Source organism: Elephantulus edwardii, unplaced genomic scaffold, assembly GCF_000299155.1.
Source record: "Elephantulus edwardii isolate Elephantulus edwardi_28Jun2011 unplaced genomic scaffold, EleEdw1.0 scaffold00094, whole genome shotgun sequence".
Taxonomy (NCBI): Eukaryota; Metazoa; Chordata; class Mammalia; order Macroscelidea; family Macroscelididae; genus Elephantulus; species Elephantulus edwardii.
The window spans coordinates 7,394,992-7,408,005 of NW_006399844.1; the positions used below are offsets into that span (position 1 = coordinate 7,394,992).

The 13,014-nt window shown below is 49.2% G+C and overlaps 1 protein-coding gene across 1 annotated transcript in view; it reads left to right on the forward strand.

Annotated features, from left to right (window-relative positions):
- SLC13A2 (solute carrier family 13 (sodium-dependent dicarboxylate transporter), member 2) overlaps positions 1-12,303 on the forward strand; it is a 33,383-nt gene extending 21,080 nt beyond the window's left edge. Inside the window, exons 2-12 of the mRNA XM_006891075.1 lie at positions 4,378-4,506; positions 5,312-5,448; positions 5,563-5,786; positions 6,490-6,670; positions 6,782-6,904; positions 8,659-8,877; positions 9,129-9,217; positions 9,495-9,616; positions 10,724-10,885; positions 11,464-11,601; positions 12,115-12,303. Of these exons, the coding sequence (XP_006891137.1) occupies positions 4,378-4,506; positions 5,312-5,448; positions 5,563-5,786; positions 6,490-6,670; positions 6,782-6,904; positions 8,659-8,877; positions 9,129-9,217; positions 9,495-9,616; positions 10,724-10,885; positions 11,464-11,601; positions 12,115-12,303 (1,713 nt within the window). The remainder of the gene's footprint in view (positions 1-4,377; positions 4,507-5,311; positions 5,449-5,562; positions 5,787-6,489; positions 6,671-6,781; positions 6,905-8,658; positions 8,878-9,128; positions 9,218-9,494; positions 9,617-10,723; positions 10,886-11,463; positions 11,602-12,114) is intronic.
- Positions 12,304-13,014: the final 711 nt, after the last annotated feature.

The window sequence follows — 13,014 nt, forward strand, 5'->3', positions numbered from 1 at the left end:
TTCCAACAGACCTAATTCCATCCCTCCAGTCACTGAGTCAATCTCTCTCATCCTGGGTCTTTTTTTCCTGTGTTGTTCTTCCAATCATGATGTCTCTCTCTAAAGAATGGTTCCTCCGGGCCCCATGCTCAAAATATGTGAGAAGGAGTTTCAAAATCCTTGCCTCCAGGGAGCAGCCTGGTCTCACCCTCTCAAGAACAGACCTGCTTGTTTTCCTGGTAGTCCACAGTATCCCTTTTATATGTTCACATAATGATCTCTTGGCTTGTGTATAATTTCAGCGTGAGCACAATGGAAATATTCTTCAATTCCCATTCTTCACAATGTTATCCCTAACTTGTTATGAGTCACACAGTTGAATGCCTTTGCATAGTCAATAAAACACAGATAAACAACTTTGTCTGCTTTCAGCCAAGATCCATCTGACATCAACATTGATATTAATGTATTAAATAACAAAATTGAGTGATAGCATAACAACTATAATTTTTTAACAACTAGAATTTTAAAATATTGATGATGTAAACAATATTTTGAGATAATGTGTTGAGATTCTTGAAATGTCTGATCTGTGTCACTATTTTATTTAAATATACAAACAAACAAACAACAGGAGGAGGAAAACCAAAACACAACAACCCACAGTTGCTGTCAAGTCAACTTTGACTCTTAGCAACCTCATGAATTCCAGAGAAGACCTTCACACCACAGGGCGTTCAAGGGCTGGCTTTTCAGAAGTATTGCCAAGTCTTTCTTCTGAGGCACCCCTCAGTAGACTTGAACAGCAACCTTTTGGTTAACAGCTGACTATTTAGCCATTTGCATCACACAGGTTCTCCCTAAGATTACAGGATATGGTCCAAATTCATGTTTGGTGGGGCCAAGAGGGATTCAATGTGGAGACTGAGGTTAATTAGCAAAAAGGGTTGCGTGCAGAGCAAAAGTAAAAAACTCTGGGACTGAGGAACCAGATGGCGTGACTTTTCTACTTATTATTTGTGTGACTTTGAGATGTTTACTTACTTTGTGTCTTTTTTCCTCTTCATTTGTGAAATGGGGACAATAGTCATCTCACAGCAACTAAAGGAAATTTTTAACACACACACACACAGAGACACCACCTGCCCCACAATACCTACAAAGAGGAGTGAATTGGGGCCCCTCTACAGTGGCTATTAGCAGAGCTTTCTTGTTGAATCAGCAATGAGTCAGTCAACTCAGCCCCCCAACCTCGGCTTATGCCAGAGAGTCCGGGGTGCAACGGGTGGGGGGTGTCAGGGTCCAGAGGAGCAGCATGTCCTCAGAGAAGGATAAATAACAGGCGGTCAATCATTGCAAGTGAGGATAAACACCAGCATCAGCATGAAAGGCCTCCTTCTGGGGAAGGAAGGGGGGTGGGTCTCTGGCCCAGGGTCAAGGTGGCCCCACCTCTGGGGCTAATGAGTTCAAGTTCAGGGTTCAGAAAGTGGTGAAGGTTTAGAGGAAAGAAAGTGAGCCTGACCTCAGACTTGGCTTTGCAATGGCTAGCTATGTGTAATGACTGTTGTTGTATATCATCAAGTCCCAGCCTAACCCTAGCTAACTCATAGCTGACTCTCCAGAGGCTTTTCAGAGGCAGTAAATTGCACAGGAGGAGATTGCTCATCTTTCTACTGCAGAGCAGCTGGTGGATTTGAATTGTGTACCTTTGAGTTTGCGGAGCAGTTCCTTACCACTAAGCCCCCAGAGTTCCCCTGGTGTAATGGTGCAGGCTGTTTACTGCACAGCCCCAAGGCGCCATATGTGTAGACTGCAAGCGAAGGCTCAAGAGGGTACCTTAGAGTGGTAGATGCAGCCACCTTGCCGGGGTTTACCTCCTTCCCTTGCCTCTGACAGGTTCTGTGACCCTGAGCAAGCCACTTCCTGTTTCTGAGACGACCACCACACCAACCTTAATGACTTTTATGAAAATCCCATAGATGAGAACATTAAGCTTTTAAGAGTTGCTCAATAAGCAACAGCTTCCTCTTCCCCCAGGTCACCCTCTCTCCTCAATGCTGGTGGACCTTCCCCAAACATCAGGGTATGAAAAGTTGGGAGATGAGTTGAGTAGGTACCAGATGGGGAGACAGTGAGGGGGCAAAACAGTTGAGTGAATAAAGAGAGAAGGGACCTCCTCTTCTCATCCACCTGCAGTCCCATTGTCCAATCAACCCAGCACCCAGCCCCTTTGACAAACGAAGAGTAGGTAGCAGCACAACGTGGGGAGTCCTGGGGAGCCTGGCCTGTGATGCCCCCTCTCCTGGAGGCATCTTCTTTCTGGCTAATGATTTCCAGACTTTTCCTTCCTAGCCTTGAGGAGAGGCTCTGTTGGGGAGGGTGAGGCCTCGACCTCCATTATTGCTAGAGGGCCCCTCCTAGTCTTAAACCTGACCTCTCTGGACATAGGAGCCTCATGCCCAAAAGGGGAAGTCTGACACTCAAAGACCCACGGGGCAGACATAGGGGAACTTTCCAGCTGTTTTATAAATGTGAACGGCACCATATGGAGCTGTGTAAGGGCAGCATCCATGCTAGGATTGTTAAGAAGGAGAGCTGTCTCCATTTTCTTTTTTTTTTTCCTTCTTTTTTTAACTTTTTTTGAGGACTATTTTTGGGCTGCATTTTCATTCAGAAAGTATCTGTTCTGAAACCTGCTAGTTTCTGAGCTTCATGGATGAAGAGGTCACAAAACTAAGTCAGGGACTCATTTCCTCACAGAACGAATGGGTACTGATTAAATGTTGTAGTTTTATGCCATTGAAGAAACTGACTCAGGGCTGAGCTTGCAGTGGGTTTTCAGAGGCTGTAAATAGCACGAGAGGAGATTGCTCATCGTTCTCCCATGGAGCAATTGGTGGATTCAAATTGCCTGTCTTTGGGTTGGCAGCACAATTCTTACCCCCTAGACTACCAGAGCTCCCCATAGTTACACAAATAAAAATGTTATTAGAAGGTGCCAGTCTGGAGTCCATACTGCCCAGGTGCTGGTCCTTGCTCTGGCAGCCCCTATCTCATCTTAAGCCATGTGGTCCCTGATGCCTCCAGCCTCCCCCCTCCCCCAACTTCCTACAGCATGGCTGGATTATAATGTCTAGGCTTCTTAAATCAAAGACAGGATGATGAGAGCCTTGCTTTGTCTTTGAACAAAGTTTTCTTACTGAATAAAAAAGTTTTATTACTGAACGCAAGGGATTCTTTCTGTAGCCAATTGCTATTTAGACAGTTGGATTGAAATATCCATAGCACTTTATTGCAGATCTAGGAGAACAGTGAGAGTCTCCTCAAAAACTGCCTCCCCTTCGCGGAGTGATCATTAGTTGTTATACTTGGGTTAGATATTAATTTACTTAACAATACACTTTTGTTAGTAAAGTTACAGAAGTGTATTTAACTTAATATATTTAATTAAATATTTAACTTAAGTAGTTAACATGACTGAGGAACAACAGTTTTGAAAAGGTAAATGCTAACCCAGGGAAGATTGTATTTCCCTTCCTGGTAAATAGGCAGCTCAAAGGCACAATTTACATAGATATGAGGCACAATTTATGTACATATGACTGAGAAAAACAGTTTCAGAGGTGTGAATGCTAAACTAGCAAAGATGCATTTCTTCTCCTGGTAAATAAGCAGTTTAAAGTACTTTACATGACTAAAGAAGAGCGAAGAAAACTATTCTAAGATAAAGTAACTAGTTTGTAGACTGAAGAAAACTGATGTCAGTTTTATTACTATAGTGATGCTTGGTTAATTCTGAACTTAATACCACCCCATCAGATTGATTCGGTTTGGTAAACGTGTAGGTAACAAAGGAGCCCTGATGGCACAGTGGTTAAGAGCACACAGCCGCTAACTGAAAGGTGGGTGGTTTAAAACCACCAGCTGCTCCTTGAGAGAAAGAGGCAGTCTACTTCTGCAAATATTTACCTTGGAAAATTACTTTGGAAACCCTGGGGGACAGTTCTGTTCTGTCTGACAGCATCTTGGAAACCCTGTGAGGCAGTGTTACTCTGCTACAGCTTCACTATGGGTTGGAATTGACCGGACAGCAATGTTTTGTGTGTTTTCTCTTAGCTTTACAGCTAACAAAATATTGGCCATTTCAACAATCTTCGCAGTGACATTAAAACACCGTGATTATTCTTGAATTTTTCCCATCACCCTTAATTTGCATTGCTTTTTAAAAGGATTACCATTTTAAATTGGGACCTTGGTCTTGGGAGTCAGTGACTGTAGGTTTCACAGGTTCTCCTACACTGTTACAGTCTCTCTTCTCCAAGGGGCAGAAGGGAAGCAGTGACACTAGGTCACAGACCCAGTCCTCCAATAGCTGACCCATTCTCTTCTGTCTCACAGGAAGCCTACTGTGCCTACGTCATCATCCTTATGGCCCTCTTCTGGTGCACGGAGGTTCTGCCCCTGGCGGTCACAGCCCTCTTACCGATTGTCTTGTTCCCCATGATGGGCATCATGGATGCTTCTGAGGTGAGCCTCCTCCATGCCCAGGAATGAAAGAGCTCATGGGGGTAGAGGGAGAGGAGGGGCTTCCATGGTCCTATGACCAAGGAAGCCTCATCATAGGTGGTCACTTGGAAGAGAAGTCCCATCTATGCTTGGAAGATCAGAGAGAACTGAGAGAGAAGTCAGCTAGAAGGCTGAATGTTCTAGAAACACTGAGTGTATGCCTGGTGTTGAAAGTCAATTCAAGATCCAAGTGGCTAGAAAAACGGAAAGTTCTGGTGACCCAGGCAAAGGTCTTGGAAGTCAACTAAAGAGCATCTAGTTTAGTGCTTTGTAAACTTGAGCACGTGCTAGGATTGCCGGGAAGGCTCATTAAAACAGATTTCTGGGCCCCACCCTGGGGGTTCTGGTTCGTTAGGGCTAAGGTGGGGTGTGAGCATTTTAATTTTTAACAAGTTCCGGGTGATGTTGAGGATATAGGTCTAGGGACCATCCTTTGAGAACTGCTGCTCTAGTTCTAAGAAACAGAAAGAAAAAAAAAACACCCACCAATCTTAAAGTCTATCTTTCTCCTAGGCCATGACTTGAAACATGAGTGAAATCACTCTGCATTTTCTCCCAGTCAATCCTGAGGGGGAAGAGAGGGAGTTTGGTGGGAAGAGAGAGAGTTGGCTAATACCAAATATTGGATAATACAAAGATCAGGGACCAACATGTATTTGTGTGCATCTATGTCTGGATCCCATGAGCCCAGAGGCATAGCAGGTGCCCACAGAGTTCTCCTGTCTCTCAGCTGTGTCCCCCCCTTTAATATGTGCCTGCCCACCAGGTCTCCACTGAGTACCTAAATGACACCAACGTCCTGTTCATCGGGGGGATGCTGGTAGCCATCGCGGTGGAGCACTGGAACCTGCACAGACGCATTGCCCTCCGCACGCTCCTCCTCATCGGGGTGCGGCCTGCCCTGTGAGTGCCCATATTCCAGAGTGGGGTGACATAGGTCGGGGGTGGCAGGCCAAATACCCAGTTCCTGAAGGGACATTGGAATAGCAATGCAGCCGTCTGTCTGTCCATCCCTAGGCTGATCCTGGGCTTCATGATGGTCACAGCCTTCCTGTCCATGTGGATCAGCAACACTGCCACCACGGCCATGATGATACCCATTGCCCACGCTGTCCTGGACCAGCTGCACAACAAGCCAGCACAACAAGCCAGCAAGGACAGCAAGGACATCGAAGTGGGCAACTGCAACCCTGCCTTTGAGCTCCAGGAAGCAGGTCTCCAGAAGGAGGAGACCAAGCTTGGTGAGAATGAAGGGTTAGATCCTGCTTCCCTCCAGCCCCTTGTCTCTGCGGGAGGAAGTGAGAGGATGTGCATTCCCATGACTGAGGCAAGAAGTAACTTAAATTTCTTACCATCAAGTCAGAACCAACTCCCAGCTGACCCTCCATTGGGTGTCTGAGGCTCTAAGTCATGTGGAGGAGATTGCTCGTCACACTCCTTCTCCCAAGGGCCTGCTGGTGAATTTGAACCACCAGCTCAGCTCCCTATGGATTAGGCCACTAGAGCTCCCGGTTCACTCAGTTTTGCTCAGTTTTAAACAGCTTGTATCCTGGAACTCATTCTAGTCCAGGGAAAACCAGAATATTTGGCCCTGCTAATACATAGGTTCATTATGAGTCACAGGTGACTCAACACCACATAAGAACAACAAGAATAAGCAGAGATTCAGAGATTGGATGGGCAGCCAGAGGTCTAGTGCCCAGTCTTCTGTGGGACTCGAACCACCCTCTCTCTCTCTCTGAGGAGAGGTCGGTTCAGATGGGGCTAAGGGTGCTCTCCATGTGCGAGTCAGAGAAGTGTGGGACCCATAGGACCTGAGGCAGCCTCTGTCCTCCCAGCCCAGCGCCTCCCAAGTGGCCATGGAACTTGAAACATGGAACATGGTCTTGCTCCCTGAAGCTGGCTCTGTGCTTACCTTCTGCCTGATCTCTCCTTTGCTCCCAGATAATGAACAGGTCTCCCCTGCCCAGCCTGCTCCTTCCAAGCCCAAGACACATCAGAACCAGGAGCAGCTCCGCTTCGCCCAGGGCATGAGCCTGTGTGTGTGCTACTCGGCCAGCATCGGAGGCATAGCCACGCTGACTGGCACCACGACCAACCTGGTGCTGCAAGGCCAGATGAACTCGTGAGTGTTGGGGGAGGGGGCTGGCAGGGGACATCTTCTCACTCTGTGAGGAAGATGAGGCTGGGCAGTTGCCTGGGAAACGTCACTCAAAGCCTACATATCTCGCTCCAGGCTCTTCCCCAATAATGGCAACGTGTTGAATTTTGCCTCCTGGTTCAGCTTCGCATTCCCTACCATGGTTATCTTGCTGGTGCTGGCCTGGCTGTGGCTACAGGTCCTCTTTCTGGGAATCAAGTAAGTGGTGGAATGGGTGGGAGAGAGCTCAGTTCCAGTCCTACCCCTGAGAGCTTCCAAGGTCTAAGGGCGATCTCATTAAGAAAAAATGCCAAATCACTACCGTAGTGGAATGACTTCCCTTTCCCAAGGCTCCTCTAATGATTTGTTCCCCTGTTTTGGACCCCAAAAATCCAAAATATCACTAAAGATATGAAGAGTAGTATCCTAGTTAGTAGATGAGCAAACCAAGACTGCCCTGTGTACACAGCTGGATTTATCAGTGTTAGGACTGAACCCCATTTCCTGATGCCCAGCTTATACCCTTCCCATAGTGGCCCTTTCCATAGTGCTCCACAGTCCTTTAATGAGCTTAATGAGCACACACTGACTGTATTCTGTTACAAACACATCTATTAAGCATCTGCTTTATGCCTAGCCCTTTTGGGGGCCCTGAAAATGGTTGAATCCATGAGGCACAGTCCCTGTCCTCTGATGATGGATGATGACTTACACTGTGGTCATGGTTAAGGGAAGCCCAGATGCTCCAAGAAGATGGAGGAGGAAGGACCTAATACAGGCCAAGGTTCCACAAGGTCTCTGGAGGAGATAGCGCCGGAGCTGAATCTTGCAGGACTAGAGAAGTTCAGCCAGGTGGAGAATAGGGTAAAAGTGTTCTAGGCAGCAGGAATAGCTTGTGTTAAAAACACAGAGGCAAGAAAGAACATGATGTGTTTGGGGGAAATCTGTGGAGTTGAAATGTAAAGTGTAAAATGGCGTGTCAGGAGATACAGCTGAGAAAATAAGCAAAGGATAGTTACGGAGGACTTCACAGGGTACAAACTGAGACCTCGTTCTTGAGACCATCAGTAAGTAGCAAATGAATTGCGTTCCTACTTCCAAACTTGAGTAACTAGTAGTAGTAATTTAGAGCTCTGAGTTGAAAAGCATCTCAAGACTTAATTGGAATTAAATTCTATGATTGATTAGTGATGTCTGCCATAAGCACCGGCTAAGAAGTAGTGGTACAGGTGCTATGTTTCTGTGACTTCCCGCACAGGCAATAGGGAGCCATAGAAACTTCTTAAGCATGGTGGCGGTTCTTTAGAAAAACAACATAGCCAGGTATGAGGAAGCAGAATTGAAGTTAGGAACTATTATCAAGTCAAAGATACCAGCATAGTACAGGGCCCCCTGGAGATTTGAAGATGTGTGACACACAGTCTTTGCCCTTGAAGAACTCACAGTCCAGCAAGGAAGTTGAGATGTACCCAAGTGAAAAGTTAAATGTCAACACAGGTTAAGCAAGCAGCACAAGGAAGCAGACACAGTCCTTTGTGCCTATGAGGACAATGAGGGTGGGGTTCAGGTTGGGCACAGGATACCCAGAAGCAGGTGAAACAGTGAAGGCTTTCCTCATAAGGAGCTGGAGGAAGGGAACTGTGGTTCAAGGCCAAGACCAGGTCTGCCCTACTAGGGCCTCCTTGTCTTGGGCAACAGAGGGCTGAGCCGAAAAGAATACTGGGAAGGAAAGAGGCCAACAGAGTAAAGCAGGGAGGAAACAGCTTCCCTGGCCCTGCCTCCATTAGGTGAGAACCATGACCTTCTTGGGAGTGTTCTATTCTTCCTGAATCTTGGATGTATCCAAGCTTCAGTGTAGTGTCCCAAGGGGGCTTTCGTAGGCCCTCAGTCTTCACATAATGGGCACTAGCTGCCCCATGATGCCCTGCCTGGTGCATGGCTCTCACAGGTAGTCCCTGTTCCTCTGCCCACAGCTTCCGGAAGAACTTTGGCATCGGGGGAGAGGAGAGGGAGCAAGAGAAGGCAGCCTTCCATGTCATCCAGACAGAGTACAAGCTGCTGGGCCCCATGAGTTTTGCAGAAAAAGCTGTTACGTTCCTCTTTGTCATCCTGGTAGCGCTCTGGTTCACCCGGGAACCTGGTTTTTTCCCTGGCTGGGGCGACCACGCTTTTCCCAACAAAAAGGGGCAAAGGTGAGCATTCCTAGGCAGAGGAGAGGCGAAGATACTTCTGAAGTTCATACATCTGGGGGAGGAGGGAAGGGAGCAGGACCTCCAGCGCAGAACGGAACACAATTCTTCACAGGTGGGAACCTCCTAGGAGGGGCTGTCATGTCTGGCATGGGGAGTAGGAGTCCTCTCTGCTGTTTCTTCCTCCTCCACCGCCCCCATGGCCCTGAGTTGCCCTAATATGCTAAGTCTGCCCTTTCTGACCCACCCCACAGCATGTTGTCCGATGGGACTGTGTCTCTCTTCATTGGCATAATTATGTTCATTGTGCCCTCCAAGTTCCCGGGGCTGATACAGGACCCAGGTAAGCACTTGCTCTGAGGGAAGAAAGGTTATCTGCGACATCCTAACCTTCAGGCCTGTCATATACCTTCAATTGTGCTTAGCAGGAGTTAGACGGAGAGAGATTGGAGTAACTTGCCAAGGTCACAGGGACTTAAGGGCAAAGTCAAGATACTGCAGAACTGAGAACTCATGAATACATTAGGCTCTAGTGGGACCCACACAAGGAATCCTTAACTGGAGGGCAGGGAAAACCAGTCCTCTTTTTAGTGATTCCTCTTCTTTCATTTGGGGAGTAGAAAACCCAAGGAAGATGAAGGCACCTCCTGCCCTCCTCAACTGGAAGATAGTGAATAAGAAGATGACCTGGAATATCATCTTCCTGTTGGGTGGTGGCTTTGCCCTGGCCAAGGGCAGTGAGGTGAGAAACCCCTCTCCAGTCCCCAGCCTATTTGAAGGTGACTCCATTTAAAGGCAGAGACAGAAGAACTCTCCTACTCCGCGAGGAGAGAACTGATCCCCATCTAGGAGTTACCCTAGGGGTAGACTTGGTGGCAGTGGAAGGAACTTACATTAGAGTCAGTTGGAGGGAGAGGGAAGAAATCCAGCTATGATAACCTCTCCCCTTTAAGGCTGTCAAAGCCAAAGAGAAGAAACAGTCTTCTCCAGAAGGTGAAAACTTGTCTTTGCCTTTAATCACCCCCTCCTGAAGTCACTCCCTCCCACCCTGCAGACAAAGAATGCAATTCATTGTAGCTCCCAAGTTGTTGGCATTGGATTGATGCAATCTGCCCATTGGAACCACCAGGGGGCACTATGAACACATCCAGCCAGGTCCCGGGATCCTGGCGTCTCAGGGCCTCCTTCCAAAAGGGAAATTCCTGAAGTTGCACTTTTGGACCTCGTTCACTGTATAGACTGGAGGGGGCTTTACTGGGTCAAGAAAGGCTGTGGAGGACTCCTGGGTCTGTGATTAAGTCATCCAGCAGCATTCACCAACACCAACTCCACCAAGCCCGACACTACAGGGCAGCGTTGTATAAGAGCAAATCCCAGGTCCCTGGCATCACATATCTGGCAGGGTGAGATGGAAACAGGGGACGACACCTTGAAGGCCTCAAAGCCTTTCATAGGCCCCTATGCTCCTGTCAGATTCTTGCCAACCTCTCCCAGGGTCCTCCCACTTGTTCTGCTTGCCATTGGGCCAGGAGTGGGGAGTGGGGACAGGGAGAGGGCTAAGGTTCATCCAGGGACTTTCCAAGTGGGTTCAGAAGAGACGGAGAAAGCAGAGTGTCAACGGTCTTTACTCCTATTAAGCCCCAGGTGTCCCAAGAAGGCCTCTGGTCCCCTTTCTGAGCTCCTCCAGCATGTCTGCCCACATCATCTGTTCTCCAAGAGCAATAAAGGGGGCCTCAGCTCTTCCTGGGCCCTGTCTTGCCCTGGAGGTGTCCTTGACTCTGCAGGGGACTCTGAGGAGCCAGGTAGTCCAGTTTCTCACGTGTGACACTCCTCCTCCCTGTGCTCACAGCGCTCAGGTCTGTCACAGTGGCTGGGAACCAAACTGATCACACTGCAGAATGTGCCGACTCCTGCCATTGCCTTTATCCTCTGCCTCCTGGTTGCCACCTTCACCGAGTGTACCAGCAACGTGGCCACCACCACACTCTTCCTGCCCATCCTGGCCTCCATGGTGAGCTGGTCCTGAAGACACTGCCTCCCAGCAGCCCTCCAGGCCACCCTGGGATTTGGGATACCTCACCCCTTCCTGGGACAGGACCCCTGAACATCCACCCTTCTCTAGACTTGTGGCCACCCTAAGCCCCAGAGCATGCTGGCCCCTGACTCACCTTGTCCCTGGTGACCTCACCCTTTGAGCATCCTGATGGCCTCACCCATCCCTGGCCTAGCCTCTGTTCTGGTCATTCTTGGGGTGACAAGGTGAAATTGCTCCCCAGAGCGTCCCTAGCCCCTTCCCCGCCAGGTGCGTTCCCACAGCCTTTGATGACACCCTCGTAGCCCCTTTGAGATGAGTTTTATGGGCCCCTCCTCACACCACACCCCACAGGGTTGGGTTGCACACTCATCCCCTCCAGAAAGGTCAAGGAGCCCTGCCCAGGTCACACAGTGCCTTCCGGCAAGAGGCCAGGGTCATAACCAGAGGGTGCATGTGGGGGGTGTCCCTTTGAAAGAAGAGCAGGGGAATTGGGGGCACATTTCCCTCTCTGGCATGGAAACAGGATCAACTCTGCTCCATATCGCACCCTGCAGGCTCGGGCCATCTGTCTCCACCCACTCTACGTCATGCTGCCCTGCACCTTGGCTGCCTCCTTGGCCTTCATGCTACCAGTGGCCACCCCACCCAATGCCATTGCTTTCTCCTTCGGGGGTCTCAAAGTGTCAGACATGGTGAGTGGCAGGGAGGGCTGCAGACCCTGGTACTGCTTTGAATTTGACCTGAAACCAAAAGAGTCTGGGTTAAGAATGGGACCCAGAATGGGGAGACTGCAGTGAAGCAGCAGTGGGAGGAGGGAGACTGGAGCATGACCCCTCGGGGGGACATCTTTGTGGCTCTGCTTTGTGAAAGGGAAGAGAAGAGGTGAGAAATATGGAACTGAGGCCAACTTCACAATGACCAGCCCCAGCCCCTAGATCTGGGTGCAGCCTGGCCAAACTCAGGAAGCACCCACAGCAAGGGAGGTGGATTCAAGCAGAACAATGCCCAGAGCCTGTCTGATTCTCCTGTTAGCATAAGGAGTTTGGAGAGTGACAGGGACAATGTCTAAGTGATGCAAGTGACACTAAAGAAGGACTTTCCAGGGGAAGTTTGGCTAGTGAGGGGACCCCAGAGCCACCCCCACCCCCAGAGCACCTAGAAGCTCAATTCAGCACCTGCAAAAACAGATACTCTCCTCACTCCAGGCCCGGGCAGGATTCCTACTCAACATCATTGGTGTGCTGGTCATCACACTTGCCATGAACAGCTGGAGCAGCCTCATCTTCAGCCTGAACACCTACCCCCCCTGGGCCCACATCGACAACACCACAGTCCACTGTGGTGGTATATCCAACATCATGCCCAACTTCACAACAACCAGCCCCAGCCCCTAGGTCCGGGTGCAGCCTGGCTAAACTCAGGAAGACCCATTCCTGCTCCAAGTCCTAGACCAAAGGTCGAGGGAAAGGTCCAGGTGTGTGTCAGCTGGCGTTTGTCTGTCAGGGAGATGTGTGCGTGTGCAATCCTGTGTGTTTGAGGTCAGTGTGTATAAATGTGTGTGTATATATGTGTGTGAGAGAGAGCAAGGATGAATGTGTGCACACGATTGGAGGTGTGTCACTTGACAGTATGTGCGTGCACTGCACGTGTAGCTTCAGACAAGCCGGCACCCCCTCTCTGGCATCTGTGATCTTTAGCATCCGTACTTGATGACCAGACAGACCCCTTTGCACTATATTTATTGAAACTCAGGATTGAAGTGGGCTGGGGAGGTGGGGCTAACAGCAGTTGTTCTGAATCAGCCTCTGGAATTGGCCCAGAATTCTGGGATCTCCCCAGCCTCTCGTGGCTTTTGAGAGCATTCCGGTATGAGCCACATTAAAGTCTTTTTCAGTAGTCTAGGATGGTTGTTCATAGCCTGGTCCACACGTGGACATGTCTTAGATTGAGAGCTACAGTGGGAGGGAGTCTGGCTTCTGACTTACATGCCAACCCCCTTTGGCACTTTTCTTGCCCAAGGGAGAAGGTAATGGTGGGGCACCCCTGCCAAGGCCGATCGGAGTGGGCGCAGCCACCCAGGAAAGTAGCACTGACATCACCCGGCC